This window comes from Bos javanicus, chromosome 11 (genome assembly GCF_032452875.1).
Source record: "Bos javanicus breed banteng chromosome 11, ARS-OSU_banteng_1.0, whole genome shotgun sequence".
In the NCBI taxonomy this organism is placed as follows: Eukaryota; Metazoa; Chordata; class Mammalia; order Artiodactyla; family Bovidae; genus Bos; species Bos javanicus.
This window is the reverse complement of record NC_083878.1, coordinates 59,772,355-59,800,108: the sequence shown is the minus strand read 5'-3', so window position 1 is coordinate 59,800,108 and position 27,754 is coordinate 59,772,355. Positions and strand designations below refer to the sequence as shown.

The 27,754-nt window shown below is 35.8% G+C and overlaps 1 protein-coding gene across 5 annotated transcripts in view; it reads left to right on the top strand.

The window, feature by feature from the left end:
• The window catches only part of USP34 (ubiquitin specific peptidase 34), a 240,901-nt gene that overhangs the window by 174,350 nt on the left and 38,797 nt on the right, over positions 1–27,754 (top strand). For 3 of the 5 annotated variants that reach the window (XR_009739441.1, XM_061432737.1, XM_061432739.1), the window contains exons 42-58: positions 5,522–5,705; positions 6,223–6,383; positions 8,529–8,594; positions 10,570–10,716; positions 10,817–10,873; positions 10,969–11,046; positions 11,464–11,558; positions 14,124–14,296; positions 16,882–17,035; positions 19,129–19,207; positions 20,388–20,441; positions 20,550–20,645; positions 22,742–22,837; positions 26,790–26,854; positions 26,950–27,025; positions 27,117–27,164; positions 27,255–27,320. Coding sequence is in view for 4 of the 5 variants with exons in the window: in XM_061432737.1 (XP_061288721.1) it covers positions 5,522–5,705; positions 6,223–6,383; positions 8,529–8,594; positions 10,570–10,716; positions 10,817–10,873; positions 10,969–11,046; positions 11,464–11,558; positions 14,124–14,296; positions 16,882–17,035; positions 19,129–19,207; positions 20,388–20,441; positions 20,550–20,645; positions 22,742–22,837; positions 26,790–26,854; positions 26,950–27,025; positions 27,117–27,164; positions 27,255–27,320 (1,695 nt within the window). In the remaining variant the exon portion in view is untranslated. The remainder of the gene's footprint in view (positions 1–5,521; positions 5,706–6,222; positions 6,384–8,528; positions 8,595–10,569; positions 10,717–10,816; positions 10,874–10,968; positions 11,047–11,463; positions 11,559–14,123; positions 14,297–16,881; positions 17,036–19,128; positions 19,208–20,387; positions 20,442–20,549; positions 20,646–22,741; positions 22,838–26,789; positions 26,855–26,949; positions 27,026–27,116; positions 27,165–27,254; positions 27,321–27,754) is intronic. The other 2 variants (XM_061432740.1, XM_061432736.1) reach the window with 1 other exon arrangement.

The following is a 27,754-nucleotide window of genomic DNA, read 5'->3' as shown; positions in this document are numbered from 1 at the left end:
TGGATCTCCTTGCAGTCCAAGGGACTCTCAAGAGTCTTCTCCAACACCACAGTTCAAAAGCATCAATTCTTCGGCGTTCAGCCTTCTTCACAGTCCAACTCTCACATCCATACATGACCACAGTAAAAACCATAGCCTTGACTAGACGGACCTTTGTTGGCAAAGTAATGTCTCTACTTTTGAATATGCTATCTAGGTTGGTCATAACTTTCCTTCCACGGAGTAAGCGTCTTTTAATTTCATGGCTGCAGTCATAATCTGCAATGATTTTGGAGCCCCCCAAAATAAAGTCTGACACTGCTTCCACTGTTTTCCCATCCATTTCCCATGAAGTGATGGGACCGGATGCCATGATCTTCGTTTTCTGAATGTTGAGCTTTAAGCCAACTTTGTCACTCTCCACTTTCACTTTCATCAAGAGGCTTTTTAGTTCCTCTTCACTTTCTGCCATAAGGGTGGTGTCATCTGCCTATCTGAGGTTATTGGTATTTCTCCTGGCATCTTGATTCCAGCTTGTGCTTCTTTCAGTCCAGCGTTTCTCATGATGTACTCTGCATAGAAGTTAAATAAGCAGGGTGACAATATATAGCCTTGACGTACTCCTTTTCCAATTGGAACCAGTCTGTTGTTCCATGTCTAGTTCTGTTGCTCCTGACCTGCGTACAGATTTCTCAAGAGGCAGGTCAGGTGGTCTGGTATTCCCATCTCTTGAAGAATTTTCCACAGTTTACTGTGATCCCACACAGTCAAAGGCTTTGGCATTGTCAGTAAAGCAGAAATAGATGTTTTTCTGGAACTCTCTTGCTTTTTCCATGATCCAGCGGATGTTGGCAATTTGATCTCTGGTTCCTCTGCCTTTTCTAAAACCAGCTTGAACATCAGGAAGTTCATGGTTCACATATTGCTGAAACCTGGCTTGGAGAATTTTGAGCATTACTTTACTAGCGTGTGAGATGAGTGCAATTGTGTGGTCGTTTGAGCATTCTTTGGCATTGCCTTTCTTTGGGATTGGAATGCAAACTGACCTTTTCCAATCCTGTGGCCACTGCTGAGTTTTCCAAATTTGCTGGCGTGTTGAGTGCAGCACTTTCACAGCATCATCTTTCAGGATTTGAAATAGCTCAACTGGAATTCCATCACCTCCACTAGCTTTGTTCCTAGTGATGCTTTCTAAGGCCCACTTGACTTCACATTCCAGGATGTTTGGCTGTAGGTCAGTGATCACATCATCGTGATTATCTGGGTCGTGAAGATCTTTTTTGTATAGTTCTTCTGTGTATTCTTGCCACCTCTTCTTAATATCTTCTGCTTCTGTTAGGTCCATACCATTTCTGTCCTTTATTGAGCCCATCTTTGCATGAAATGTTCCCTTGGTATCTCTAATTTTCTTGAAGAGATCTCTAGTCTTTCCCATTCTCTTGTTTTCCTCTATAGCTTTGCACTGATCGCTGAAGAAGGCTTTCTTATCTCTTCTTGCTATTCTTTGGAACTCTGCATTCAGATGCTTATATCTTTCCTTTTGTCCTTTGCTTTTCGCTTCTCTTCTTTTCACAGCTATTTGGAAGGCCTCCTCAGACAGCCATTTTGCTTTTTTGCATTTCTTTTCCATGGGGATGGTCTTGATCCCTGTCTCCTGTACAGTGTCATGAACCTCATTCCATAATTCATCAGGCACTCTATCAATCAAGTCTAGGCCCTTAAATCTATTTCTCACTTCCACTGTATAATCATAAGGGATTTGATTTAGGTCATACCTGAATGGTCTAGTGGTTTTCCCCTCAATTTAAGTCTGAATCTGGTAATAAGGAGTTCATGATCTGAGCCACAGTCAGCTCCTGGCCTTGTTTTTGCTGAGTGTATAGAGCTTCTCCATCTTTGGCTGCAAAGAACATAATCAGTCTGATTTCGGTGTTGACCATCTGGTGATGTCCATGTGTAGAGTCTTCTGTTGTGTTGTTGGAAGAGGGTGTTTGCTATGACCAGTGCATTCTCTTGGCAAAACTCTTATTAGTCTTTGCCCTGCTTCATTCCGTATTCCAAGGCCAATTTCCCTTTACTCCAGGTGTTTCTTGACTTCCTACTTTCGCATTTCAGTCCCCTACAGTGAAAAGGATATCTTTTTTGGGTGTTAGTTCTAAAAGGTCTTGTAGGTCTTCATAGAACCATTGAACTTCAGCTTCTTCAGCGTTACTGGTTGGGGCATAGACTTGGATTACCGTGATATGGAGTGGTTTGCCTTGGAAACGAACAGAGATCATTCTGTGGTTTTTGAGATTGCATGCAAGTACTGCATTTTGGACTCTTTTGTTGACCATGATGGCTACTCAATTTCTTCTAAGGGATTCCTGCCCGCAGTAGTAGATATAATGGTCATCTGAGTTAAATTCACCCATTCCAGTCCATTTGAGGTCACTGATCCCTAGACTGTCGACATTCACTCTTGCCATCTCTTGTTTGACCACTTCCAATTTGCCTTGACTCATGGACCTAACATTCCAGGTTCCTATGCAATAGTGCTCTTTACAGCATCGGACCTTGCTTCTATCACCAGTCACATCCACAGCTGGATATTGTTTTTGCTTTGGCTCCATCCCTTCATTCTTTCTGGCGTTATTTCTCAACTGATCTCCAGTAGCAATTGGGCCCCTACTGACCTGGGGAGTTCCTCTTTCAGTATCCTATCATTTTGCCTTTTCATACTGTTCATGGGGTTCTCAAGGCAAGAATACTGAAGTGGTTTGCCATTCCCTTCTCCAGTGGACCACATTCTGTCAGATCTCTCCACCATGACCCGCCCATCTTGGGTTGCGCCACGGGAGTGGCTTAGTTTCATTGAGTTAGACAAGACTATGGCCCTAGTGTGATTAGATTGACTAGTTTTCTGTGAGTATGGTTTCAGTGTGTCTGCCCTTGATGCCCTCTTGCAACACCTACCCTCTTTCTTGGGTTTCTCTTACCTTGGGCAATGGACTCTTTGTTCAATTTTGTTTTCTAATTAGCTGTTTATGAAGAGGAAGGATTTGTGTATATGAATTTGTTGCAGGCCACCTAAGTTAATTTATTGTTTGCAAATTTTCTCTTCCTACTTTATTTTTCTAGAGATATAAATTGTAAGAAACCTTGTTTACATATTGTTTACAGTAGGAATGGAAGGAGTTTTAACAATGTTATTTAATTCTTTGAATTTCTTCTAAATTACATGTCAAACATCACACTCAGACCTGTTCTCTCAGGTATCTGTTTGAGATTCTTCTTTCTGTGAAGTATACCAAAATCGCTGTACCGTTACAATGGTATATTATAATTTTTGAGATTCTTCTTTCTGTCAAGTATACCGGTATGGGTGTACTGTTATAATGGTACATTATAATTTTTGATCTAAATAGGTCAAAAGGAGTATAATCTTTGACACATAATTCAGAAGAAATTCAAAGAATTCAATAACATTGTTAAAACTCCTTCCATTCCTACTGTTAATATGGGCTTCCTTCTTGGCTTTAGATGGTAAAGATTGTGCTTGCAATGCAGGAGATGCAGGTATGATACCTGGGTTGGGAAGATCACTGGAGAAGGGAATGACAACCTACTCCAGTATTCTTGCCTGGAGAATTCCATGGACTGAGAAGCCTGATGGGCTACAGTCCATGGAGTCACAAAGAGTCAGACATGACTGAGCTACTAACACATGTTAATATATATGTTACTCTTTAACTTAAGGTCACCTGCTTTCCTGGCAAACTCAGAGTGAGGAAAATAAAAGTATTGTTCATTTCAGCATGGTTTTACCAAACCTAATATTTTAATTAAAATACTTTTATCAGAGGCCTTAAGTATATTTTGTCAAAACTTTGAAGCTATGAATATTTATTTTTTTTAGTTTCTATATTTAAACTATCAAAGATAGTTCATTGTTAAACTAGTTACTAGCCAATTCTATTTCTGTTTGAGTGAGTGACGTATATTTTCCAGTTCATGTGAACATGCTGCTCTGTGTCTCCAAGACGGTCTTCTCCTTTTCAATTATAGAATAGATGAGACATAACCTTACTGTCAGTTTATCAGCTATATAAAATAAGCCTCTGTTCACCTTCCATATTTCTTAGCCAAACTTACTTTTCTTTGCCAAGTCAGGAACTATGCACTGTACTCTGTTTGACAGCAGTGAGATGGAGGAGGTGAGATCATTAATGGGAAAATATTCTAAATTGTCCTTCATTTGGTACCTGTATCAGAGGGTCCCAAGACCACTCCCAGATTTGGTGATTCACTAGAAGGACTCAAAGGACTCATCATGTAATTGTATTCATGACAAAAACTTTTATTCAGCCAAGAAAAAGTCTGGGGCTAGATGTGGTGGAAACCAGGTATGCCCTTCCAAGAGTCACCTCCCAGAGGAGTTGCATGGGAATGTGCTTAATTCCCCCAGCAATGATTGTGACATTGAGGTGCTGTCTGCCTGGGATGCTCTCTTTAGCCAAGCAGTTCAGGGGTTTTATCCGGGGTTGGGTCATGTAGGCACATAATACCTGTATAACGGACCGCAGTTACTGAAATTCAGATGAAAAGCAAGTATTCTTCACAAACCAAATACAGATAGCCATAGTGGGCCACTTATATCACTTTAGGAAAGTTTTATAACAGAGGAGGGAACTGTTGAGCGTTCAAGTGTTCAGACAACAACCAAGAGCCAAACTTAAAATGCAGCCTTTTCTAAGGATAGCAGTCTCAGTCTTAACAATATTACCTCTTTTTTACACAGTACTCCAGGAGGTTTTATACCCCAGAACAGTATACCATTGTACTACTTGAGATGGGTGAGGGAGATGACTTTCTTTGTAATAGTAGGAAAGGACCAATTAAAGAACTGGTGGGGAAAAGTGACCCTTTCTCAGGCAGATTAGGGAAAAACACCTATAGGGTGTATTTTACATGGTTAAGCCTTGCACCTCAGTTTGAACTTCACTGTTACTGAAGTTAAGAGCTTGATGTTGTAGTTCCTGACTGCAGCACCTTCTAGGTCTGATGCCGGGCAGGATTGTTAACCTTTTTTGTGTTTTGTTTGTTTTGAGGCCTGTGAATAGTATCTGGCACTTGTAAGTGCACATTATAAGTGAGTTGCTGCTGTTGCTACTACTACTATAATTATTAGAGTGAAATAAGGAGAAACTTAAGTAAATACAGAGAAAGTCAAGATAGAAAGTAGTGAGTCCTAGGTTAAAATGTTTGATCACTGAATGGTGTCGAATACAATATACTGTCGTTGGGACTCTAAACGATCAGATATTAGGAAGGAGAGAAAAGTAAAGTTGAGCGCCTTCTCCCATTTTACTTTTCTCTAAGAGAAATGATGTTTGGGAATACTTTTAGATGATGGTATGTGATGTTTTTAAAACAGTCTTCGTAAACTTTTGATTGTCATATAGTCCAGTTTACTCTATAGAACTTACTATATTTGGGATATCATTAATTTCCAAGTTTGGATAATATACTTGGTCTTTCTTTTCCTCTCCCCCCCCCTCAGGAATTTTTAAGAGATATCTTCAATCTCCTGTTTTTGTTGCCTAGTCTAAAAGATAGACAACAGCCAAAGTGCAAATCACATTCTTCAAGAGCTGCTGCTTATGACTTGTTAGTGGAGATGGTAAAGGGATCTGTTGAAAACTACAGATTAATACATAACTGGGTCATGGCACAACACATGCAGTGTAAGCATTCTTCTTTTCCTTTAATCTTTGTCAATTTTGTTCATGGAAATAAGATTTTGGAGGGCATGATTTAAAGACAGAATTCGCCATTCATACAATAAAGACAGAATTCACCATTCATACGTTTTAACATTGTAAACTATTGATGCTAGGATGTATGAAGTTAAAAAGGGAATATTGGTTTTTGAATTTAAAGCAACAGTTGTGATAAACTTTTTCAGAGATATGTGAAATACTTTGGCATTTTGGGGTTAAATAATTTAGTGCCAAATAAAGTCAAGTTCTGATAGTCTTGAATATTTAGGAATGAGTTAATTTTACTGTGTGTTTAAAATGTACCAAATATTTTATGTATGTGAACTAAATATGTATATGAACTAAATGAGTAATATAAACCTAAGCAATATGTATATGAATTAAATAAGTAACAGGTATAGTGGCTGATAGTGAAAGCAGAATACATTATGTTTAATAGTTTGTTTGGGGGGTGTCTTTTTCTCCCTCCTTTTTTCAGCAGCTCACGCACCTTATAAATGGGACTACTGGCCTCATGAAGATGTCCGTGCTGAGTGTAGATTTGTTGGCCTGACTAACCTCGGAGCTACTTGTTACTTGGCTTCTACTATTCAGCAACTTTATATGATACCTGAGGCAAGACAGGCTGTTTTCACTGCTAAGGTACAGTTTTCTGTACTTTGAAAGTTAAAACTTTAAAACAGAATTTTAAAACTTTGTTGATAGATCCTGATTCAGTTTAGTAAATATTGTTTGAGAAAATAATTTTAAATAAAATTGACAAAATTGGATATTACTAGCTAACATATATATTTGAATTATTTTAACATTTCAATTGATTATTCTAAATGCCACAGTATAATTTGTTTAGCAAAGGAAAATACAGTTGTGGAATATACACACTCAGTGTATTGAATGAACACGGTATTTTCTGTAAAAATAAATATAAATTTTAATTACATAGATAATAAAGCCTAAAACAAAGTAGGAAATTATTATTAGAATCACTGAACTTGTTATTTTTTAATATTTTAGGGTAAATTTGATTGTGGCCTAGTTTATTTAAGTAAGCTCTACTTTATGTTATTTTTGTTAATTTGTTCTTTGTAGTTTTCATTCTTTGTTTGCCATGGGCTGTTTTTTAGTTTGCCTTCTGGACTGCTTTTATAAGTTTTTGGCAGACTTTGTATATACTTGAATATTTTGTTTTCTTCCACATGTCATCTTGATGTCCTTGCTTTCCCACCCCCACCCCCCACCACAAAGTATTGAAATTCTTTGTATATCTTTAGTGAATCCTTACTATGTTTAAGGTGTGCTTTAGAATCTCCAAATTTACAATATACTCAAATGGGTTTCTTTTTTTTTTTTGGCTTTAGTTAAAGTGATGTCTTTATCATCTAACTGATTATAATTAGAAGTTGATTTTATTAGGCATGTGTAAAGTTTTGTGACTAAATTATGTTGTCCCCATTTGTATAACTTTATAGAACCACTTATTAAAGAAGCGTGTTTTCAGTGATTTTCTTTTTAGGAGATGACTTAACGACACTTTATAGTCTATCTTCTTCATATTAACGATCACCTTTTAGCCATTAGCACTGTCAGGAATTAGTATGTAGAAACAGAAAGAACAATCACATGTGTTAACTGAATGAATGTCAGAAATGGTAATTTTGGATAAAAACTAAATTTAGACTTGTCTCTACATAAGGAATTCTTACAGAATAGAAATTTGACATGATTTTGGAACGTGCTCTCGTCAAATGAGCACTTGATTATTTACATGAAAATGTCATTTTTATTTCCTTTTCAGATTTTCACGGAAAGATTAAAGAAAACTGCATGTATTTTAATTGTGGCTGAATATACACAGTATAAAGTTTATCCTATTAACCATTTATAAGTGTACAGTTGTGTGGTATTAGGTATATTCACACTGTAATCATTAACACATCAATCTCCAGAATTTTTTCACCTACCCCAAGTGAAACTCAATACCCATTAAATACTTTGCTCCCCATTCTTTTTTCACCCATATCCCTTGCAACCACTGTTCTACTTCTGTCTCTATGAATTTGACTACTCTCAGTACCTCATAAGTGGAATCATGCAATATTAGCATGTGACTGACTTATTTCACTTAGCATAATGTCTTCAAGATTCATCTGCTTCTTCAAAATTATGACAGGTAATAATTTGTAAAGAGAATATTAACTACTTTATTGGTTATTTTAAAATTTTAATGAGATAAGAGTATATCTAACAAGTGCCTGGGATGAATGTGGGACTCTCCTATAAGGCTGATGTTCTGAACCAAGTCTCTAGTAAATTAGTATAGCCAGAATCCTAAATCTCAGTTAATGTACTTGAATATTTAGAGGATTTTCAAAGAAATTGGCCAGAATTGCCCTGCAGTGTTAAGGATCTACTGTTCTAGAAAAAAATGAAGGTATGACTAGATGAGTATATTTTTTAATGTGTGAATTTGTTTCTGGAGAAGATGTTTTCTGTTCTTGCGAAACTGCCAACTTGTAAATCAACATTGAACCAAATAAGTACTGATAAATAAAGTAGTTTTAAGATTTCTTTATTTAGTTTCCTTACATAATAATGATGGCTGTGTTTGTGTAATTAACAAAATACTTCAATTTTTAAAATGCTAAAATTGTTAAGAAAACAGACTATGTGTTTTTCCTAAAAGAATGAAAACAGTGTTGAGCACATTTTAATGCTTTCTTTTCTAAAATATCTAATTTACCATCAACGCCAGTATGTTGTAATGGAAGGTTTTTTCTTAATTTACAGTATTCCGAAGATATGAAGCATAAGACCACTCTTCTGGAGCTTCAAAAAATGTTTACCTATTTAATGGTATGTTTGAGAATCAGATATGGAAACTAGTTAGATATACCCTTTGACCAAAAAAAACTTTAATTGGAGTTTGAGTGTATTGGCCTATCCTGACTATATACTCTGATTTTTCAAATTGACTTTGTCAGTTGCTGATGTTCTTTATCATAGTGAATTTTAACTTTCATATTTCAGTCATCTGTATTTTGTTAATTTATCCTTTGAAGAATTTCTTATATCCAGTCCATTTTTCATCACAAGGTCACCCCCACCCTTTAGTCTTAGGATTTTCTGACTGATTTTTCTTTGTCTTTCTTAGTTTCCACCCAGAAAACTATAAAATTAATCGTTAAAAAATAGCAAATCTTAAAATACTAGTCCCCTAGTTAAAATTCCTCAGTGGTTCTTTATTATGAAACTAGTTTTGGTGTTCAGGTCCAGCCAGGATGGCATGTATCCCCTTCCCTTCAACTTCCTTTTTTATATCCCCCCAACCACTGCCCACATCCAGCCTCACCCTGTAGTAACTGCAAGCCAGAGAAGTGCATCACCTTTTGCTTCCTCGCTTGTGCAGTTATTTATCCTGCTCCTCCTGCCTGTAGCCCTCCTCCACTAACACTCTTCTCCATTTTCTTCCCTTTCTCATCTTTCAGGAATCAACTTGGTTTTCTTGAGAAAGTGTCCCCTGAGTGTTCCCAGAGTATTCCTTATCACCATAATTTTGTTACACAAGTACTTGTATTGAAAGTTACTTGTCTAACTTATTAGAATTTTGAGGAAAGATCTTATTTTATTTATACCTGTGTATTTCATCTTCTGAGATTTAATGAAAATTCAGTAAATGAGATTTTTGAAACAAAATTAAAAGATTTGTTAGTTATCCCTTGATTCCACTTACAATCTTTTAAGATAGTTGGAACATGCTATTTGAACTGACAAAGCAGTTTTACTGCTTTTTATTGTTTTTTTTAAAATCATTATTTCACAATTTATTACCTGGGGTAAAAAGCTGCCACATGACATCTGGTTGATTCTTTGTAACACAGTAATAATCATCAGATATTAGTTACATAATTGATTTCTTTGAATATTAGTGAGCTGTATTATTGATGTGGAAACTTGAAAAATCAGAAACAGCTTTTAGGTAGCAAATTTGGGGGCTGTAGGAAAATAAGACAATAAAAAATAACTTCTGCTGATTCATTATCTTTTTGGTCAAAGATATATGTGCTGTGATAGGGATGTACAAGAGGAAAATACTTTCTTTTTTTTTTTTTTTCTCTTGACAAAAATCAATTGTTGATAGGCTTGCTAAAGTCATGTTTATTGATTTCTATTCTGCTGTGGGAGAATTCTATTGAATTACAAAGAGTCACAGATGCAGGCTTTGAGTATTACTGCTGTTTTAAACCACTACTAAACCAAAGTTCAGTTGATAGGAAAGTTTATTCACCCTGTAAAGGCTTTGATTTTATGCTTTATAATACAAGTCTGCATCCCACATTCCTTCCTAGAAATTCCTAGACTTAAAAAAAATGAAAATTTCTTAGCTTATGGTACTTTAAGCATCTTCTGGCACCAGAACTATTAAACTCAAAATGCCATGTGCTGTGCTTAGTCACTCAGTTGTGTCTGACTCTTCACGACCCCTTGGACAGTAGCCTGCCAGGCTCCTCTGTCCATGGGATTTCCCAGGCAAGAATACTGGAGTGGGTTGCCATGCCCTCCTGCAGGGGATCTTCCCAACCCAGGTCTCCTGCTTTGCAGGTGGATTCTTTACCACTGAGTCATCAGGGAAGTCCATGAATACGAAAGTGAGAATCAAACAAAAATGAAATAGAGTATTTTAGTTCTTTCTTAGTAGATTTACAAAGATTTTATTTACCTATTTTATTGTTTATTCAAGAACCTTGTGATACTTTTTTTATTGTTATTTGAGAGGTACATTTATTTGATTGTTTGATAATCCTCCTCCTTACACCCTTTTCTTTCACAGGAGAGTGAATGCAAGGCATATAATCCTAGACCTTTCTGTAAAACATACACGATGGATAAGCAGCCTTTGAACACTGGGGAGCAGAAAGATATGACAGAGTTTTTTACTGATCTGATTACTAAAATTGAAGAAATGTCTCCAGAACTGGTTAGTACTGTAATGTTCAAGTTCCTTTGAAATTTTTAGAGATTTTGCACGGTTCTAAATTACTGACTTTTGTGTTTTTGTTTGTTTTTTTTTTTTTAAGAAAAATACTGTCAAAAGTTTGTTTGGAGGTGTAATTACAAACAATGTTGTGTCCTTGGTAAGTATTCTTCCTGATTTTTGCTTTTTGAAAATTTTTATGTATGTTTTAGCTTATTATGAGAATTTACCAATTTTTGACTATTGATTGACTAGGATTGTGAACATGTTAGTCAGACTGCTGAAGAGTTTTATACTGTGAGGTGCCAGGTGGCTGATATGAAGAATATTTATGTGAGTAATGTATATATTTTTAAATTTTTTTCCTGTTTTTCAGCTGTTTGTGTGTATACACACACACACATATTTATATATAGAGAGAGAGACAGCAGGCTTCTGTTTGTTACTTTGAGAGAAAATTTTCATGTTTTCATCTGTTTTCTTCTTGCGATGTGACTCAAATAAGAATTAAAGGTAGACCACAGAACTGATTTTTCCTAATCAGAATTTAAATAGTTGAGTTTTAGAAATATTTAGTAAGATTCAGAGCACCTTGTCCTTTTTTTTTTTTTTTTTACTAAATTTAAGAGTTCATTTTTTAAAATAAAAACTTTGATTTCCTCTCTGCATTCTGTTCAAATTGTAATGAATGCTTTTTGTGTTTTTTGCGTGTTGCAAATAATAATATGAAACTCTTAAATGTGTAAACAGGAATCTCTTGATGAAGTTACCATTAAAGATACTTTAGAAGGTGACAACATGTATACTTGTTCTCATTGTGGGAAGAAAGTACGAGCTGAAAAAAGGTATGCTTTTTTGAAACCTAATTTTTGTCATTTTGATAAATCATCAAATAGAAGTAAAATACAAACTTAGGATAAATTAATGTTACGCTTATGAAAATTACATGATTACATGATACAATCAGCTGCTTGAAGCTGATTCTTACACAGCAAATTTTCATTCAGTTATTCAAGTAAACATTCAAGCACTCTTAATTTTTTTTTTTAAACAAGTATTTAACAAGGTGTGTATGATTGCTTAGTCCTTTCCCATGCACTCAGTGGAACATGATAAAGAATCAACTCATGAGCTGAAGACTTCCTCTGAACTTCTAAAGTGAGATTTTTTTCTTTAGAGCCAGCCACGAGATGGCTGGTTTAGGACAGAGAGTAGTTCAGTAAAGATGTTTCAATCCTACTCTTGAACACTGAATAGAAATTAGATTGAAAGATTATGTTGTTCATTACTGGAAACAAAGGCAGAGAAATGGTAATGACCTTATAAGTACTAGAAAGTCTGGGATTTGACCACCTTGCCTCAAGCAGAGGATTTACATTCATGGTAATAGAAAATAAGATTGTTAATATACAGTGACACCAAATGATTAACACCTGGATTTGAGGATTATCTGCATAGTTGATTGAAGCCATCAGAACATTTGCCTGAGAAAGAACATAACTGTTGCAAAGAACTCAGACCTTTGCCAACCTAAAACTACAGAGGAAAAAGTGACAGAATGAAAGTCAGGAAGGGAAAAGAATCAGGATATTGTGGTAACCCAGAATCTGGGGAAGAGAATTTCAAGAAGGTATTCATTCAATTGACATAGTATGCGGAGATGAGGGAAAAAATAATAGCCAAATAAAAGCATTGAATTTTTCAAAAAGATAGTTCAATGATGTTTCTGTCAGGTTGTAGCAGTAGAAGCAGAGTCATCAGAGAACATGACACAAAGTATAGATCATTCATTTTAGAAGTTTGGCAGTAAGAAACAGAAAGAAAGATGGACTTTTTTAGAAAGAACTTTGAAATCAAGCAGAGGAGGAGTTTTCTACATGAAGTAGATCTGAGCATGTTTGAAGACAGTGAATGAAAAGCTTTCTTTTCAAATTGCTTAAGAGAAGATTTTCCCAGATAAATATGCCCTTGAAAAGAATGGTATTCTTCTTCTCAGTCTCCAGAAGTCAAGTTGGTTGCAAAAGAGAAAAGTTATAATGAATACACTCAAAGCATAACTGTGCAGGCAGTTACATGTAAAAGACAAACTCATCTGACGAGAGGTTAGGTCAGAAGTTAAGGAGTTAAAACAGACTGGACTCAGGCAAAAGTTTATTACTGTGGAGTAATATAATTAGAAGTCAGTGAAAGATAATTGAGAGGCTCCATTCTTATAGAATCTCTTATTTATTCAATAAATTTGGAATAAGCTTATTGAATAAATCTGTTGTTCTTGATAACTATTTCCTTATTGAAGCATTCCTTTAATTTGGCTAATATGATTCTACTGTTTTGTTTTGTTTTTTTAATATTGTCAAATATCTCCCAAGAAAAGTATTATTCAGTCCTCTTGTACTCTTATCATACTTCTAGATGTCTCTAATAACATAGTAAGTGTTCAACCGATCATACTCAGTTCTGTCTTCAAGCTCTGGTTTTCTCAGTTACTCATTCTTTGCTAAAAAATTTTATCTACTACCATAATACCACTCTCTACTGATATACTGCTGCTGCTAAGTGGCTTCAGTCGTGTCCGACTCTGTGCGACCCCATAGACGGCAGCCCACCAGGCTCCCCCGTCCCTGGGATTCTCCAGGCAAGAACACTGGAGTGGGTTGCCATTTCCTTCTCCAATGCATGAAAGTGAAAGTGAAATCACTCACTCATGTTCGACTCCTAGCGATCCCATGGACTGCAGCCTACCAGGCTCCTCTGTCCATGGGATTTTCCAGGCAAGAGTACTGGAGTGGGGTGCCATCGCCTTCTCCGACTGATATGCTGCTGTTGCTGCTAAGTCGCTTCAGTCGTGTCCGACTCTGTGCGACCCCATAGACGGCAGCCCATCAGGCTCCCCGGTCCCTGGGATTCTCCAGGCAAGAACACTGGAGTGGGTTGCCATTTCCTTCTCCAATGCATGAAAGTGAAAAGTGAAAGGGAAGTCGCTTAGTCGTGGCCTACCCTTAGCGACCCCATGGACTGCAGCCCACCAGACTCCTCCATCCGTGGGATTTTCCAGGCAAGAGTACTGGAGTGGGGTGCCATTGCCTTCTCCGGACTGATATGCTAATGGTTCCCAAATAATCTTACCTAATTCAGAAAACTGTGCTTTGCTCTCCCATCCTCACCATGGCATATTCTACAGTCTACTGTAGTTTTTCATTTGTTTTTCCCATCTAAACGTGGGGAAGTTCTTTCAGAATAGAAAGTCATGTAAGGAGATAGATTGATAGATTTAATAAGAGCATGATTCAGAGTACTATTTATTATTACTCTGAATTGAATATGGAAATAAGTGTAGTATAAATGTAATTGATAATAGCTAGAATACTTTTGAAAGATAATTTTTAACAACTTTTGTTTTTGTCTTTCAGAGCATGTTTTAAGAAATTGCCTCAGATTCTGAGTTTCAATACTATGAGGTATACATTTAATATGGTCACAATGATGAAAGAAAAAGTGAATACACACTTTTCCTTCCCATTACGTTTGGATATGACACCCTATACAGAAGATTTCCTTATGGGAAAGAGTGACAGGAAAGAAGGTAATGCAAAATTTCTTTCTCTTGCCTGTGTTTACTGTAGGTCGCCATGACAAGATAGTCCTAATTACAACATTGTAATTAAATATACATTTAAGAAAATTAAATTAAATCTTAGAAAAATGTTTCTAAAGACAATATGGTATATTCAGACAGTTGGCCTATAAACGTTCTGTATCTACTAGGACTGTGTTGCAGGCACCGTTCTAGGCATCGGGGACACAATAGTGAATGAGATAAACATGGTTCCTGGTCTTGAAGAACTTAAGTCTATTGGGCATGGCATATTTTAAACGGGATTATTAACATAAAGTGTTGTCAGATTGGTTGAGGGGAATCACAGGGTTGCTTTCAAGAGAAGGTGACATTTAAGCAGAACCTGAGTATCAAGAGCTAGATTGAGAGGAGCAAATAGTCTTGTTGGAGGGTGGGGGGTTAGGGGGTTGGTAAAACAGGCAAAAGAGTGGCAGCCAGATTAGTCTTTTGTAGGCCAAGTTAATGATTTTGATCTTTATTTCAATGTGAAGCTATTGAAAAATTTTAAGCAGGAAACCAAGATAACCAGGTGAGATCTGGAGAAAGTTATTCTAACTATAGTAATAGAAATGGATTAGAGGCTGAATAAAAGGAGTGTGGGGAGGCTATTAAGGCAAACCACAGGAATAGAAGCATACTAGTAGGGTTAGAGAGAAGTGTATGGCAGTGGAGTTAATAAAACTCAATGACTGAGTGAAACAGTGAAATCAACAAAGTTCCTGAACATCTGTCCACTATTTAACTTGCTATCATAATAATGAGAATATAATGACAACAAGAAGAAGGTGTCTACCCCTCTGAAGCTTATAGTTTAGTCAGTCTACTCCTAGAGGAAGGAAAAGTCAAGAAAGGTTTCTGTTTGATCAGTTAGGTGACTAGTGGGATCAGTACTTCAAGAGCTCAAGAACGAGGGAATGTGGTCAGAAGTATTGAATGCTAAAGAAAAGCAACGGTTCCAGTAAGATCACAAGGGAAAATTATCTAACATGTTGAAGATCTTTGGTTATCACAGCAATTTAATATGGGTATTGTGGTAGGAAGGCAGTTTGCAGTGAATTTAAAATGGCACTTGAGTTACCTACAAATTGCTGTTCTTTTCATAAGACCAGTGATTTTCAAACATCTGTGTACATGCCGTAAGAACCATGGTGAGGAATGGGAATAGATGAGAGGAGAGAAGAAAGCAGAACTGGTTTAGCCCTTACCTTTTCCATTCTTCTTTGGCAGAGAGAAGTTCTATTTTACATAAGAGGACTGGTGGTGTTTTGTTTATATAGAAAGTTATGCAGATTGAAATTTTTGAAATTTGAAGAGCCACCATATTATAAGATTTAGGAAAAAGAACCATATTTTATTCTTTATACTGTATTGCCGGGTACTTAATGAGCATCCAGTGAGTGTTTTACTCTTCACTAAATGGGAAATGAGAGATACAAGCAATGAGTGAGCGCTACTCTTTCAAGAGAATAACATAATCTTTCTTTGAAAAGAGAGGATGGTGATTATAACTATGAAGGGATACAGGGTTAAGGGAGGGAACTTTATAGTAAAGTTGAGTACGTTTAGGAATTTCAGGAAGTGACCAAAAAGAGGTAAGTTTGAAAATATAGACAGATTTAAGAAGTTGACATTGTATATATATGTCCTACTTTTCAGAATGCTTTCAAACCATTTGTAAAATTATAGCAAGACTACATAGTAACTGTGCTTCACTGTATTTTCCATGATGCCACCATGCGTGAAAATAACAAGAATGCCAAGATAAAGGAGTTTATTAGGCCACAGAATCAGATCCTAGTATACCCAAACTCCTCAGCCACTTTTCTGCCACTGTCAGCCATTTCCTCCTCTTCAGCTAATTGTTGCTTCACTTTTCATGTTACACTGTGCACTCAGGTGAACCAAGTCTGCTGTTTCATACATGCTTTTAATTACACCTTTTCTTTTTGTGTGATGGTGGAAATATAGATTGTAAATCATACATCTTCTGGAGTTTTTTTCCTTAGTATCTATTATAATCTTTCAGATTGAATCTCTATGGTTGGAAGTATGTTTTATTTTGTTTCTTTGTACATAAAGCTTCTAATACATAGTGTTTTTTATTAATTGATAAAACAGTTGGAACCATGCTACCAGTACAGTGCTTCATTTTCCTTAACATAGACCAGCAGGCATAAATATGTTAATACCTTTCAGGTCTTGTGTTTGCTTATTCCTAATAAAGATAATATACACTGTTTCATTCAAGTTTATCTATTTCAAAAGGAATAGCCAGATTAAACAAACAAAAATTTACATTTACTTGTTATGTTGAGATTGTCCCTGGTTATGCACTAACAAGGTAGTTGTTTTTCCAGTAATGTGTATAAAAGTTCCTTAAAATTGTAGGCTATAAATAGTGAGTGACAGCAAATAGAGTTGTTTTGTGCCTGTTTGAATATATGAAGTATCTGTGCCTATTTCTGTGCATGAAGTATACTCTATCAAGTGATTCTAAGATGTCATTGTGTGCTGTTTTCACAATCACTGCCACTTCATGTAAATCATTTCAGGTTTTAAGGAAGTCAGTGATCATTCAAAAGACACGGAGAGCTATGAGTATGACTTGATAGGAGTGACTGTTCATACAGGAACCGCAGATGGTGGACACTATTACAGCTTCATTAGAGATATAGTCAACCCACATGCTTATAAAAACAATAAATGGTGAGTTTTAAATACTTTTTCCTTGGGATTTAAAATGAAAATCTGTTTCAATTTTTAAAGTATAAGCTTATAATAGTTTTTTTCCTGAGATATGTTTTCAGATTTTTGTTTTCTAAACTGTACCTATGTCTGGAAAGGGGGCACATAAAATGTTTAAATGAAGGCGGCTTTCAAAAGATAATATGAATCCATTGTTCTTAAGCTTTATAGATTTCTGCACTTTTTTGAGAACTTGATAAATGCTTACTCAAGAAAAATGAAGACCCTCAAGAGTTTTGCACACAGCTTAAGATTCATAGACAATATTGCACCTTCTGAATCTTACCTGTGAATGGCCACAAAGTCCTTATATATTCCACTTAGAAATTACCTGCATACTCCATTTTCTTCACTTTACTTTTCCCCTCTAACACACATTCTTTTTTATCATCTTTTATCAAGTTAATGGCTGGAAGTCATTCGATCAGTCTTTAATAGCTGGTTTTTGGCCTTCGAATGTTGTTGGTTAAATTCTTATATGTAGAGACTATTGCTGTCCTGGGCATTGTTCTAAGTGTTGGGGATATTGCTTTGAACAAAGTGTACATTGGTAAATTGATTTGTGCTTAGCAGAACTCGTGCCTGGAAAATTGCATGGATGGAGGAGCCTGGTAAGCTACAGTCCATGGGATTGCAAACAGTTGCAGACGACTGAGCAGTTTCACTTTTTTTGCAGAATACTTTTGTTCAATTATTTCTCTTTAAGCCATCATGTCTATGGTATCTTTTACTTTTTCTGGTCCATTTGAAAATAAATTTTGAAATGGTACCTTTATCTTTGTAAGTTTTCCAGGCTCTTAATATTTTCCGTCCAATAGCTTTACATGTTATATTTATGCAAACTTTTTATTCCTCGCTTATATGAACTCTTTTGTTACTCCTAGATTATAAATAGATCTGTCACATTTTAAGGTGGTTATAACTATGTTGTGAAACTATATTCCCAATTTCTAGTGGATTAAAATTGTCAAAACAAGAGCTTAGTTAGAATTGATTGCACATTAATGTTTGATCAATATTTGTAATATATTAGAATGTAATCTAAATATTTTAAAAATAGGCACAACACAGGTAAAGTACATATTGTTGTTTAGTCGCTAAGTCATGTCCCATGAACTGTAGCATGCCAGGCTTCCCTGTCCATCACTGCTTCCAGAGTTTGCTCAAATTCATGCATGTCCTTTGAGTTGGTGATGCTATCTAACCATCTCATTCTCTGCTGCCCTCTTCTCCTTTTGCCTTCAATTTTTCCAAGCATCAGGGTCTTTTCCAATGAGTCGACTCTTATCATTAGGTGACGGAAGTATTGATGCTTCACCGTCAGTTCTTCCAATGAATATTCAGGGTTGATTTCCTTCAGAATTGACTGGTTTTATCTCTTTGCAGTCCAAGGGACTCACAGAGTCTTATCCAACACTACAATTAGAAAGCATCAATTCTTTGGTGCTCAGCCTTCTTTATGGTCCAGCTGTCACATCTGGAGACTACTGGAAAAACCATAGCTTTGACTATATGAACCTTTGTTGACAAAGTGATGTCTTTTCTTTTTAATACACTGTCTAGGTTTGTCATAGCTTTCCTGCTAAGAAGCAGATGTCTTCTAAGTTCATGGCTGCAGCCACCATCTGCAGTGATTTTGGAGCCTAAGAAAATAAAATCTGTCTTTTTCCACTTTTTACCCTTCTGTTTGCCATGAAATGATGGGACCAGATGCCATAATCTTAGGTTTTTGAATGTTGAATTTTAAGCCAGCTTTTTCACTCTCCTCTTCTACTGTCATCAAGAGGTTCTTTAGTTCCTCTTCACTTTCTGCCATAAGTGTGGTGTCATCAGCATATCTGAGGTTGTTGATATTTCTTCCAGCAATCTTGATTCCAGCTTGTGATTCATCCAGCCCAACATTTTACATGATGTACTATGCTTATAAGTTAAATAAACAGGTTGACAGTATACAGCCTTGTCATACTCCTTTCCCAATTTTGAACCAGTCATATATACATATATTTATATATAGTACATATATACTTGATCAATACATATATGCTCTGCTTTAGGTATCTTTTTAATGATGCTGAGGTAAAACCTTTTGATTCTGCTCAACTTGCCTCTGAATGTTTTGGTGGAGAGATGACGGTAAGTTTTATTCAAAAATTAAGTGGTTTGTGAATTTCCAAGTGCTTTACAGTATCATAAACCCCCAAAACAGTCATTTAACTTTCCTTTAGCTCCTAATTATATGTAAGATTTGTTATTTGTTTAGTATAGTTACTAAGTTTGGAGCAGATACCAGACATGGCAATTTTTTAAAAAATATTTTTTAAATGATTTCTTCAACTGATTAAGAAGGTTGACTTACAATTGAAAAATAAAAGTATAAGAGTTAAATTACACTGATACAAGACATTATTGAATAAGTTGTTTACTTAAATACTTTGGGATTAGAGCAGGAAGAAATTGCTCTTTATTGACTTACTGTGAGAAATCTTTGACCAGGAAGTTGGCTTAAGCTGAACTTTAAAGATCATTCCTTGGTACTTTGTGTAACAATAGCAGCTGTTATTACTAATTATTACTAGTGACAGGATAGAAAAGGGTTATCTCTTATGTAATTAGCAGTTAAGATGTAAAAAAGACAGATTGGAGTAGTCTTAAAATAATTTCACTTCTTCATATGCATTTTACCCTGGTAGCAATTTTCTGAAAACTTTAAATTTTCCCTGTTGATTATCTAAATCAGGTATTAAAAAGTATTTTATATTTCACAGATAAGCCCAGATAAAGTTATATTTCTCTTTAGTAACTGTGTTTATTGTGAATAACTGGTCGCCGTTCTGGATTTTAATGAAGAGGCTTTCTTATTGCTCTTTGATGCTCTTAGGTACTATTCTGAATCGAAAAGGAGAAGTAGAAAAATTTTTAACACTTTGAAAATGAGTAGAAGAAGGAAGTAAATAATGTGTTACCATTGAAGGCATAGCTAAACCTATTGCATCTCTAGGTGTTATTCCTAGAATAGTTCCTTAAAAAAAGATTAAAAAGAAAACAAACTTTGCAAAACTCTTCTTTTAAAAGTAGTTTTTCAGATTGCAGTCCATTTTATTAAACTTTATATATTGGTGGTAAAGTACCTTAAAAATATTTTGATATTTTCTTTGCCAAAAATTTCTGTCAAAGATTTTTATGTGATAATGCTATTTGAGAACTGTTTACAAAATTACTGTAAAGTTTTAAATATCTGTTAGTAAAATATTTTGTATATAAATACAGCTGAGTGTACCTGTTTCTTAAGGAAAACTTTCATTTTTTTATACAGACCAAGACCTATGATTCTGTTACAGATAAGTTTATGGATTTCTCCTTTGAAAAGGTAGCCATTTCCTTCATATATTTTACATTGTTTTCTGACTTCCATATTATCTACTTGTATAGTTAAACTATGTCAAAATGAAAATATACTATTTTTTCCCTCTTGAAGACCCACAGTGCATATATGCTGTTTTACAAACGCATGGAACCAGAGGAAGAAAGTGGCAAAGAGTACAAATTTGATGTTTCATCCGAATTGCTAGAGGTATGAGTTAATTTAAGTTTAGCAACAATTTAAAAGCATGTTAAGTATTTATGCAAGTATTCTATAGTATAAAAGCAGGCTCAAACATCATTAGGATCTGTAATCCAAAGTAGACCTTAACACTATTTATTTTACAAATAGTCTTGGTAATACCGACATATGACAGGTGAACATAAAGTGAATGAGATTAAAGGGAGTGGAAACAATTATTAGTAACACTGAAGAAAAATAAGAGAGGTAAAAGGTTTGTGGAATTAGTGCAAGCTCACAAATAACTTGTATGATCAGTGATATATTTGGATTGGGTGATAGGACTGAGAGTATTCCTTTTCTTATGCTTCATATTATACAGAAGTGTATTTTAAATGCATTTAAAATGTATGTATATATATTTTAAAATGTGTCTCATTTGTAGTAATGAAGCTCTCTTCATTTAATAATATGTTAAGTGATATTGTTAGGGATTTATAAAAGATATTCATGCTGAGTGTGTTATATCAGTGTTATAAACTGACTCAGCCAAAAGTACAGAAAGTAAATCTGCAGGAAGGTTTACCTGGTAAACATGTAATCTTCCTACAAGACAATTAAACTTTCATTGATTGACTGGCATTTTGCACTGTTTTGGTCAAGTCTTAAAGCTGAGGAGACTTTGTTCCCTACTCTTAATGGTATCTTGCCTACCTATAATTTTCTGATGCAGTGCCAAGTATATTACCTTCTCCCAAACTCCTTAATTGGGTTTACCATCAGAATGAGAAGTCAAACTATGAAACTCACCTGTTTATACAAAAATTTATTTCAAATTCTGTCATAATAGCAAAATTATTATAGAGTATCATCATTATGTGCAAGACTTCGTGTTCCCAAGGTATTCAGATAAATGTAGACTGTGTTCTAGATGAGGCCCTAACAATATTTTATGATAGTCAACCCACTTATTGAAGTAAAATAAAATTTTAAATAAAATCTTATTGATTTACAGTTGACATATGAACAGCATAGGCTTGAACTGCAAGGTTCTACTTATATGTGTTTTTTTTTTTCCAGTAAATGCAGGATGTATAAGTAAATATGAATTTCTTTTTCATGTTATCTTTTCATGTTTGATGTGTAGTTTTCATAATACATATAACATCTACAGTGTTCTGTATAGGACTATTGAGGGACTTCCTTGATGGTTCAGTGATTAAGACTCCAAGCTCCCAATGTAGAGGGCCAGATTCGATCCTTGATCAGGAACCTGGATCTTGCATGCTGCAGCTAAAAAAGATCCTGCATGCCAGAACTAAACATCCCACATGCTGTAGCCGAGATCAGAGACCTTGCCTGCCACAGCTGAGACCAAGTGCAGTCAAATAGATAAATATTAAAAAAAAACCCAAAGCTATTGATGCAGGTATTGAAGTTCATCTTGTAAGCAGACAACATAAACACACCAGTATAGATGAATACAAACAGTACTGTAAATATATTTTCTCTAGCTTATTTTGTTGTAAGAATAAAGTATATAACACATACAAAATATGTATTAATCAACTGTTGATGCTATCAGTTCAACGGCTTCCAGTCAACACAAGTAGGCTATCAGTAATTAAATTTTGGAGAGAAAAGTTATATACAGATCTTTACTGCAGGACTTTGGCAATCCTAACTCCCTCATTGTTCAAGGTTTGGGTCAGCTGTAGGGACTTCCCTGGTGGTCTAGAGGTTAAGACCCTGCCCTTCCACTGCAGGGAATTTGATCTGTGGTCCAGGAACCAAGGTCTCGCATGCCACACAGCACGATAGTGGTTAACTGTATATTGCTCATGTACATCTCAAACTTCCTGGTCTCCGGACTTCTTTATATTCTTAATATTGAGAACCTTAGAGTTTTAACTATTCATTTTTATGTGGTTATATGTATCAATATTTACCATATTAAAATTAAAGCAAATTTTAAAAATTTATTTTAAAAAATAACCCATGACATTCTGATACAAATAAAAAAAAAATGTTCTTCAGAACAGAACAGTTCAGTGAGGAAAGTGGCCCTGTTTTACTTCTTTTTTTTTTTACAAATCTCTCTTAATACCTGATTTAATGGAAGACAGCTGGAGTCTCATAACAGCTTCTGCACTTGGTCTCTTGTGATTTCATTCATCATTGAGCCTCTGGAAAACTTCATTGTACACTCAGAAGAGAATGAGGTGGTTTTTTTTTTTTTTTTTTTAAGACTGATAACATTTTAGTGTTACTAATAAAATTGTTTGAATCCCTTTTTTAAAAATTTATTTTAATTGGAGGCTAATTACTTTACAATATTGTGGTGGTGGTTTTTGCCATACGTTGATATGAATCAGCCATGGTTGTACATGTGTCCCCCTGTCCTGAACCCCCTCCCTGCTTCCTCCCCATCCCTCTGGGTTGTCCCAGTGCACTGGCTTTGAGTGCCCTGTTTCATGCATCAAACTTGGACTGATCATATGTTTCACATATGGTAATATACATGTTTCAGTGGTATTCTCTCAAATCATCCCACCCTGCCTTCTCCCAGAGTCCAAAAGTCTGTTCTTTACATCTGTGTCCCTTTTGCTGTCTTGCATATAGTGTCATCGTACCGTCTTTCTAAATTCCATTTATATGCGTTAACATACTGTATTGGTGTTTCTCTTTCTGACTTCACTGTGTATAATAGGCTCCAGTTTCATCCACCTCTTTAGAACTGATTCAAATGCGTTCTTTTTTATAGCTGAGTAATATCCATTCATCTGGCAGTGGACATGTAGGTTCTTCCATGTCCTGGCTATTGTAAACAGTGCTGCAGTGAATATTGGGGTACACGTGTCTCTTTCAATTCTGGTTTCCTCAGTGTGTATGCCCAGCAGTAGGATTGCTGGGTTGTATGGTGGTTCTATTTCCAATTTTTTAAGGAATCTCCACACTGCTCTCCATAGTGGCTATATTAGTTTGCATTCCCACCTACAGTGTAAGAGAGTTCCCTTTTCTCCACACACTCTCCAGCACTTATTGTTTGTAGACTTTTGGATAGCAGCCATTCTGACCTGCATGAGATGGTACCTCATTGTGGTTTTGATTTGCATTTCTCTGATAATGAGTGATGTTGAGCATCTTTTCATGTGTTTGTTAGCCATCTGTATGTCTTCTTTGGAGAAATGTCTGTTTAGTTCTTTGGCTCATTTTTTGATTGGGTCGTTTATTTTTCTGGTATTGAGCTGCATGAGCTGCTTGTATAAAATGTTTGAATTTTACAGACACCCAATGAAGGTCACTGTACCTACGTGCCACCCCCACCCCTACTTCTCTCCTCCCTAAACCATTCTTTGAGGACCACTGATCTACATTGTGACAAAAGAGAATCCCAGACTTTTACTATAATATAAAAACAAGCTGAACCACATTACTCTTAAAAAAAAAAAAATTTATTTATATATTTTCAGCTGTGTTTGGTGTTTGTTGCTACATGGGCTTTTCTCTAGTTTCAGAGAGTGGAGGCTACTCTCTAGGCTTCTCATTGTGATGGCTTCTGTTTTGGAGCACAGGCTCTAGGGCAGTCAGGCTTTCAGTAGTTGTGGCATATGGGCTCAGTAATTGTGGCTCCCAGGGTCTAGAGCACAGGCTCAGTGGTTGTGGCACATGAGCTTAGTTGCTCTGCAACATGTTGGATCTTCCTACATCCAGGATTGAACCCCTGTCTCCTGCATTGGCAGGTGAATTCTTTACCACTGAACCACCAGGGATGCCTCAGCGTTATTTCTGATTGCAGACCTAAACCAAACATTTTCTCCTATCATTGTTGTAGCTTATTAATTTAAAATGTTTGGCTGCATATATATTTTACTAAAAATTAAATAAAATATAATATTTTTATTGTATTATTTAACATAAACATAGATTTTAGACATAAACTAGAATCTGGTCCTTTAGATTTCTTCAGTTGAAATATAGATGGGAGCAGACTTTCTCAAAGGGAAAATAGAAAATTTTAAAACCATAAAATATATTAAGTAAACAAACATGATAAATTGTAGTGACGGTTATGAATAGAACAAGCAGAGTACTCAGAAATGGTAGGGAGTTGATCAGGATTGCTGGAGGGGGCAGGTAATCTGGATATGTTTTAAGTTAACCTGAAACTGAGACTTGAAAGTTAGTAAGAAATTAATCATGTGGTAAGTTCTCCAGGCAAACAGAACATTATGTATAAATCTCTTGAAGAAGGATAGAGCCTATTGGCATGTTTTAGAAGCTGAATGATAATCTTTGTGGCTGTGGCTGTGGTGAAGGAGTGGCCCAAGGTGAAGTTGGACAGATACATATAAAATACCTAGGAATGTTTTCATCAGTGTAGTGCAGTAATCTAATTCTTAGACATACTCAGTTGGCTCCACGTATATTGTATGGATACAATGTAAAAAGGGCCATCAGAAAACAAAATGAATATTTCTGTAGGACAGAAATTGTTGTGCCCAGTTGCTCAGTTGTGTCCGACTCTGCGACGCAATGGACTATAGCCTGCCAGGCTCCTCTGGCCATGGAATTTTCCAGGCAAAAATGGAATAGAATGAAAAACATTGAGCCTGGTAGAAACCAGGGTCTGCTGCTGCTAAGTCACTTCAGTCGTGTCCGACTCTATGCAACCCCATAGACGGCAGCCCACCAGGCTCCCCCGTCCCTGGGATTCTCCAGGCAAGAACACTGGAGTGGGTTGCCATTTCCTTCTCCAATACATGAAAGTGAAAAGTGAAAGTGAAGTCGCTCAGTCGTGTCCAACTCTTAGTGACCCCACGGACTGCAGCCTACTAGGCTCCTCCATCCATGGGATTTTCCAGGCAAGAGTACTGGAGTGGGGTGCCATTGCCTTCTCCAGGGTCTACCAGGCTCTAAGACCAAAGCAGTAGTGGTTGAGAGTTAAGTTCTGGTGGAGTAAAGGGTGACAAAAATTATGACACAGGAGCTGAGCTTGTGGCTAAAAGCAGGAAGCTTGGAATGGGGCTCTATTGCTGTGAAAAGGCACTGAATTGGGATAGGTAAATGCTGTCAGTCTCTCCCCGGGGCTATAAGAAAGCTGCTGTGGTTGGAAATCCTAGAGGAACAAGAACTCTGAAGCAGGCCAAATCAGGTCTGTGATTTTTTCAAATATTGATAATATGGAGCAGGAGCCCTAATTAGTGATTTTAAGACCTGATTCTGGACTAGAGTCATGGATAGGGAAGGCAGGTAGAGGTGGTTTCAAATCTTCAGAGGGATGAAGAGAGTAATACCTATAATTAGAACATAGGGGACCTCCCTGTGGTGGTAGAGTGGTTAAGAACCCGCCTGCCAGTGCAAGGGACACGGATTTGATCTGGTCCAGGAAGATCCCACATGCCACAGAGCAGTTAAATCGGGCACCATAACTACTGAGCCCTTGCCCTAGAGCCTGTGCTCTACAACAAGAGAATCTACCACAATGAGAAGCCTGTGTATCCCAAGGAAGAATAGTCCCACTGTCTGCAATTAGAGAAAGCCCATATGCAGCGATGAAGACCCCAGCACAGCCAAAAATAAGTAAAACTTAATAATAATCAAAACATAAATTTATTCCAGATAAAAATAATTTTATGGAACCGACTGTCAATGACTTAGAACATATTTAGGGTATTCAGAGAGGGAAAGGACACAAAAAATAAAGTCAGCAAAGCAATTCTATAGGACACATGTCAGAAATAATTTTTCATGATTATTATAAACAAAGAAATTACCTCTCATTAGATCGGTGAACCTGAATAACTGTTTTCCAATTTTTAAACATAAACCTTTATAAAAATACCAGCCTACCATCATTTTCCTGTGTTTTGTTTATTATATGTTTTCTCTTCAGACAGGTGGAATTTCAGAGTTCATACTTTAAAATTTTTCATAAATTTAGAATAAAAACAGTGTGGGGCTTGAGTTAGCCAGATAAGTAATGAAAAATTGGATCAGGTTTAGTGACTACTTCCATATTCCATTTACCTAGAAAAAGTCAACATAAATTTTAAATGCATGTATTTGTTTTGTTTTGGTTCTAGAGCAAGTCTTAGTCTGTCTAATAAAAATATTGGTAAAATGTCATGAAACATGCTTTCTGATACCTCATGTTAACATTTTTTTCTTCAGTGGATTTGGCATGATAACATGCAGTTTCTTCAAGACAAAAACATTTTTGAACATACATATTTTGGGTAAGTTTGGTAGATTTTAATAAGAGATCTTTTGTTACACATTTTTAAAAAATCTTACTTCGTGAGAATTTTAACCTATTATTTTCAAATTCTAGGTTTATGTGGCAGTTGTGTAGTTGTATTCCCAGTACATTACCAGATCCTAAAGCTGTGTCTTTAATGACAGCAAAGGTAATATATGTATAACCTTAGAAAATTTCTTCAAAATTGATGACTTTAAAATAATTAAATCTTTTTTGCTTAACTTTGTCTTTTCTTGCAGTTAAGCACTTCGTTTGTCCTAGAGACCTTTATTCATTCAAAAGAAAAGGTGCATATTTTATTTTTTAAACTTTTGTGCTATTTATGTCATTTATCAGATAGCTCTTAAAACCTCCAGTGACTTCTTTTTCTTTTTTAGCCCACAATGCTTCAGTGGATTGAACTGTTGACCAAGCAATTTAATAATAGTCAAGCAGCTTGTGAGGTGAGGTGAATAATTCAACAAAACAATGCATAGCTTAAGATTCAGTTTCTTGTTTTCTTTTATTCTTAAGATGCTACAGCAAAATTATTTTATCTATTATAAATCATAGAGAGCCCAGTGTCAGTTATTCCTAAAATTACTTGATAGCCAAGAGAAATTTATAATTGTGTATCAGCTTCATTACACTGAATAAATAATTGATTTTTAAGTTATTTAAAAGTTCTTGTGTTCTCCCTGTCATGTATCAGAAGGAAAAAGTATAGAAGATTTAAGACTGTACCAGATATTTCTTAACTACTTTTGCATGTTACTAGAAAATACTAAAAAATACATATCTCCCTTACCCCCTGAGGAAAATAGTAGATCCCTTACCCCCTGAGGAAAATAGGAAAATCTATCCCAGTAGATCAATTTATGTCCTATTTTATCTTTTC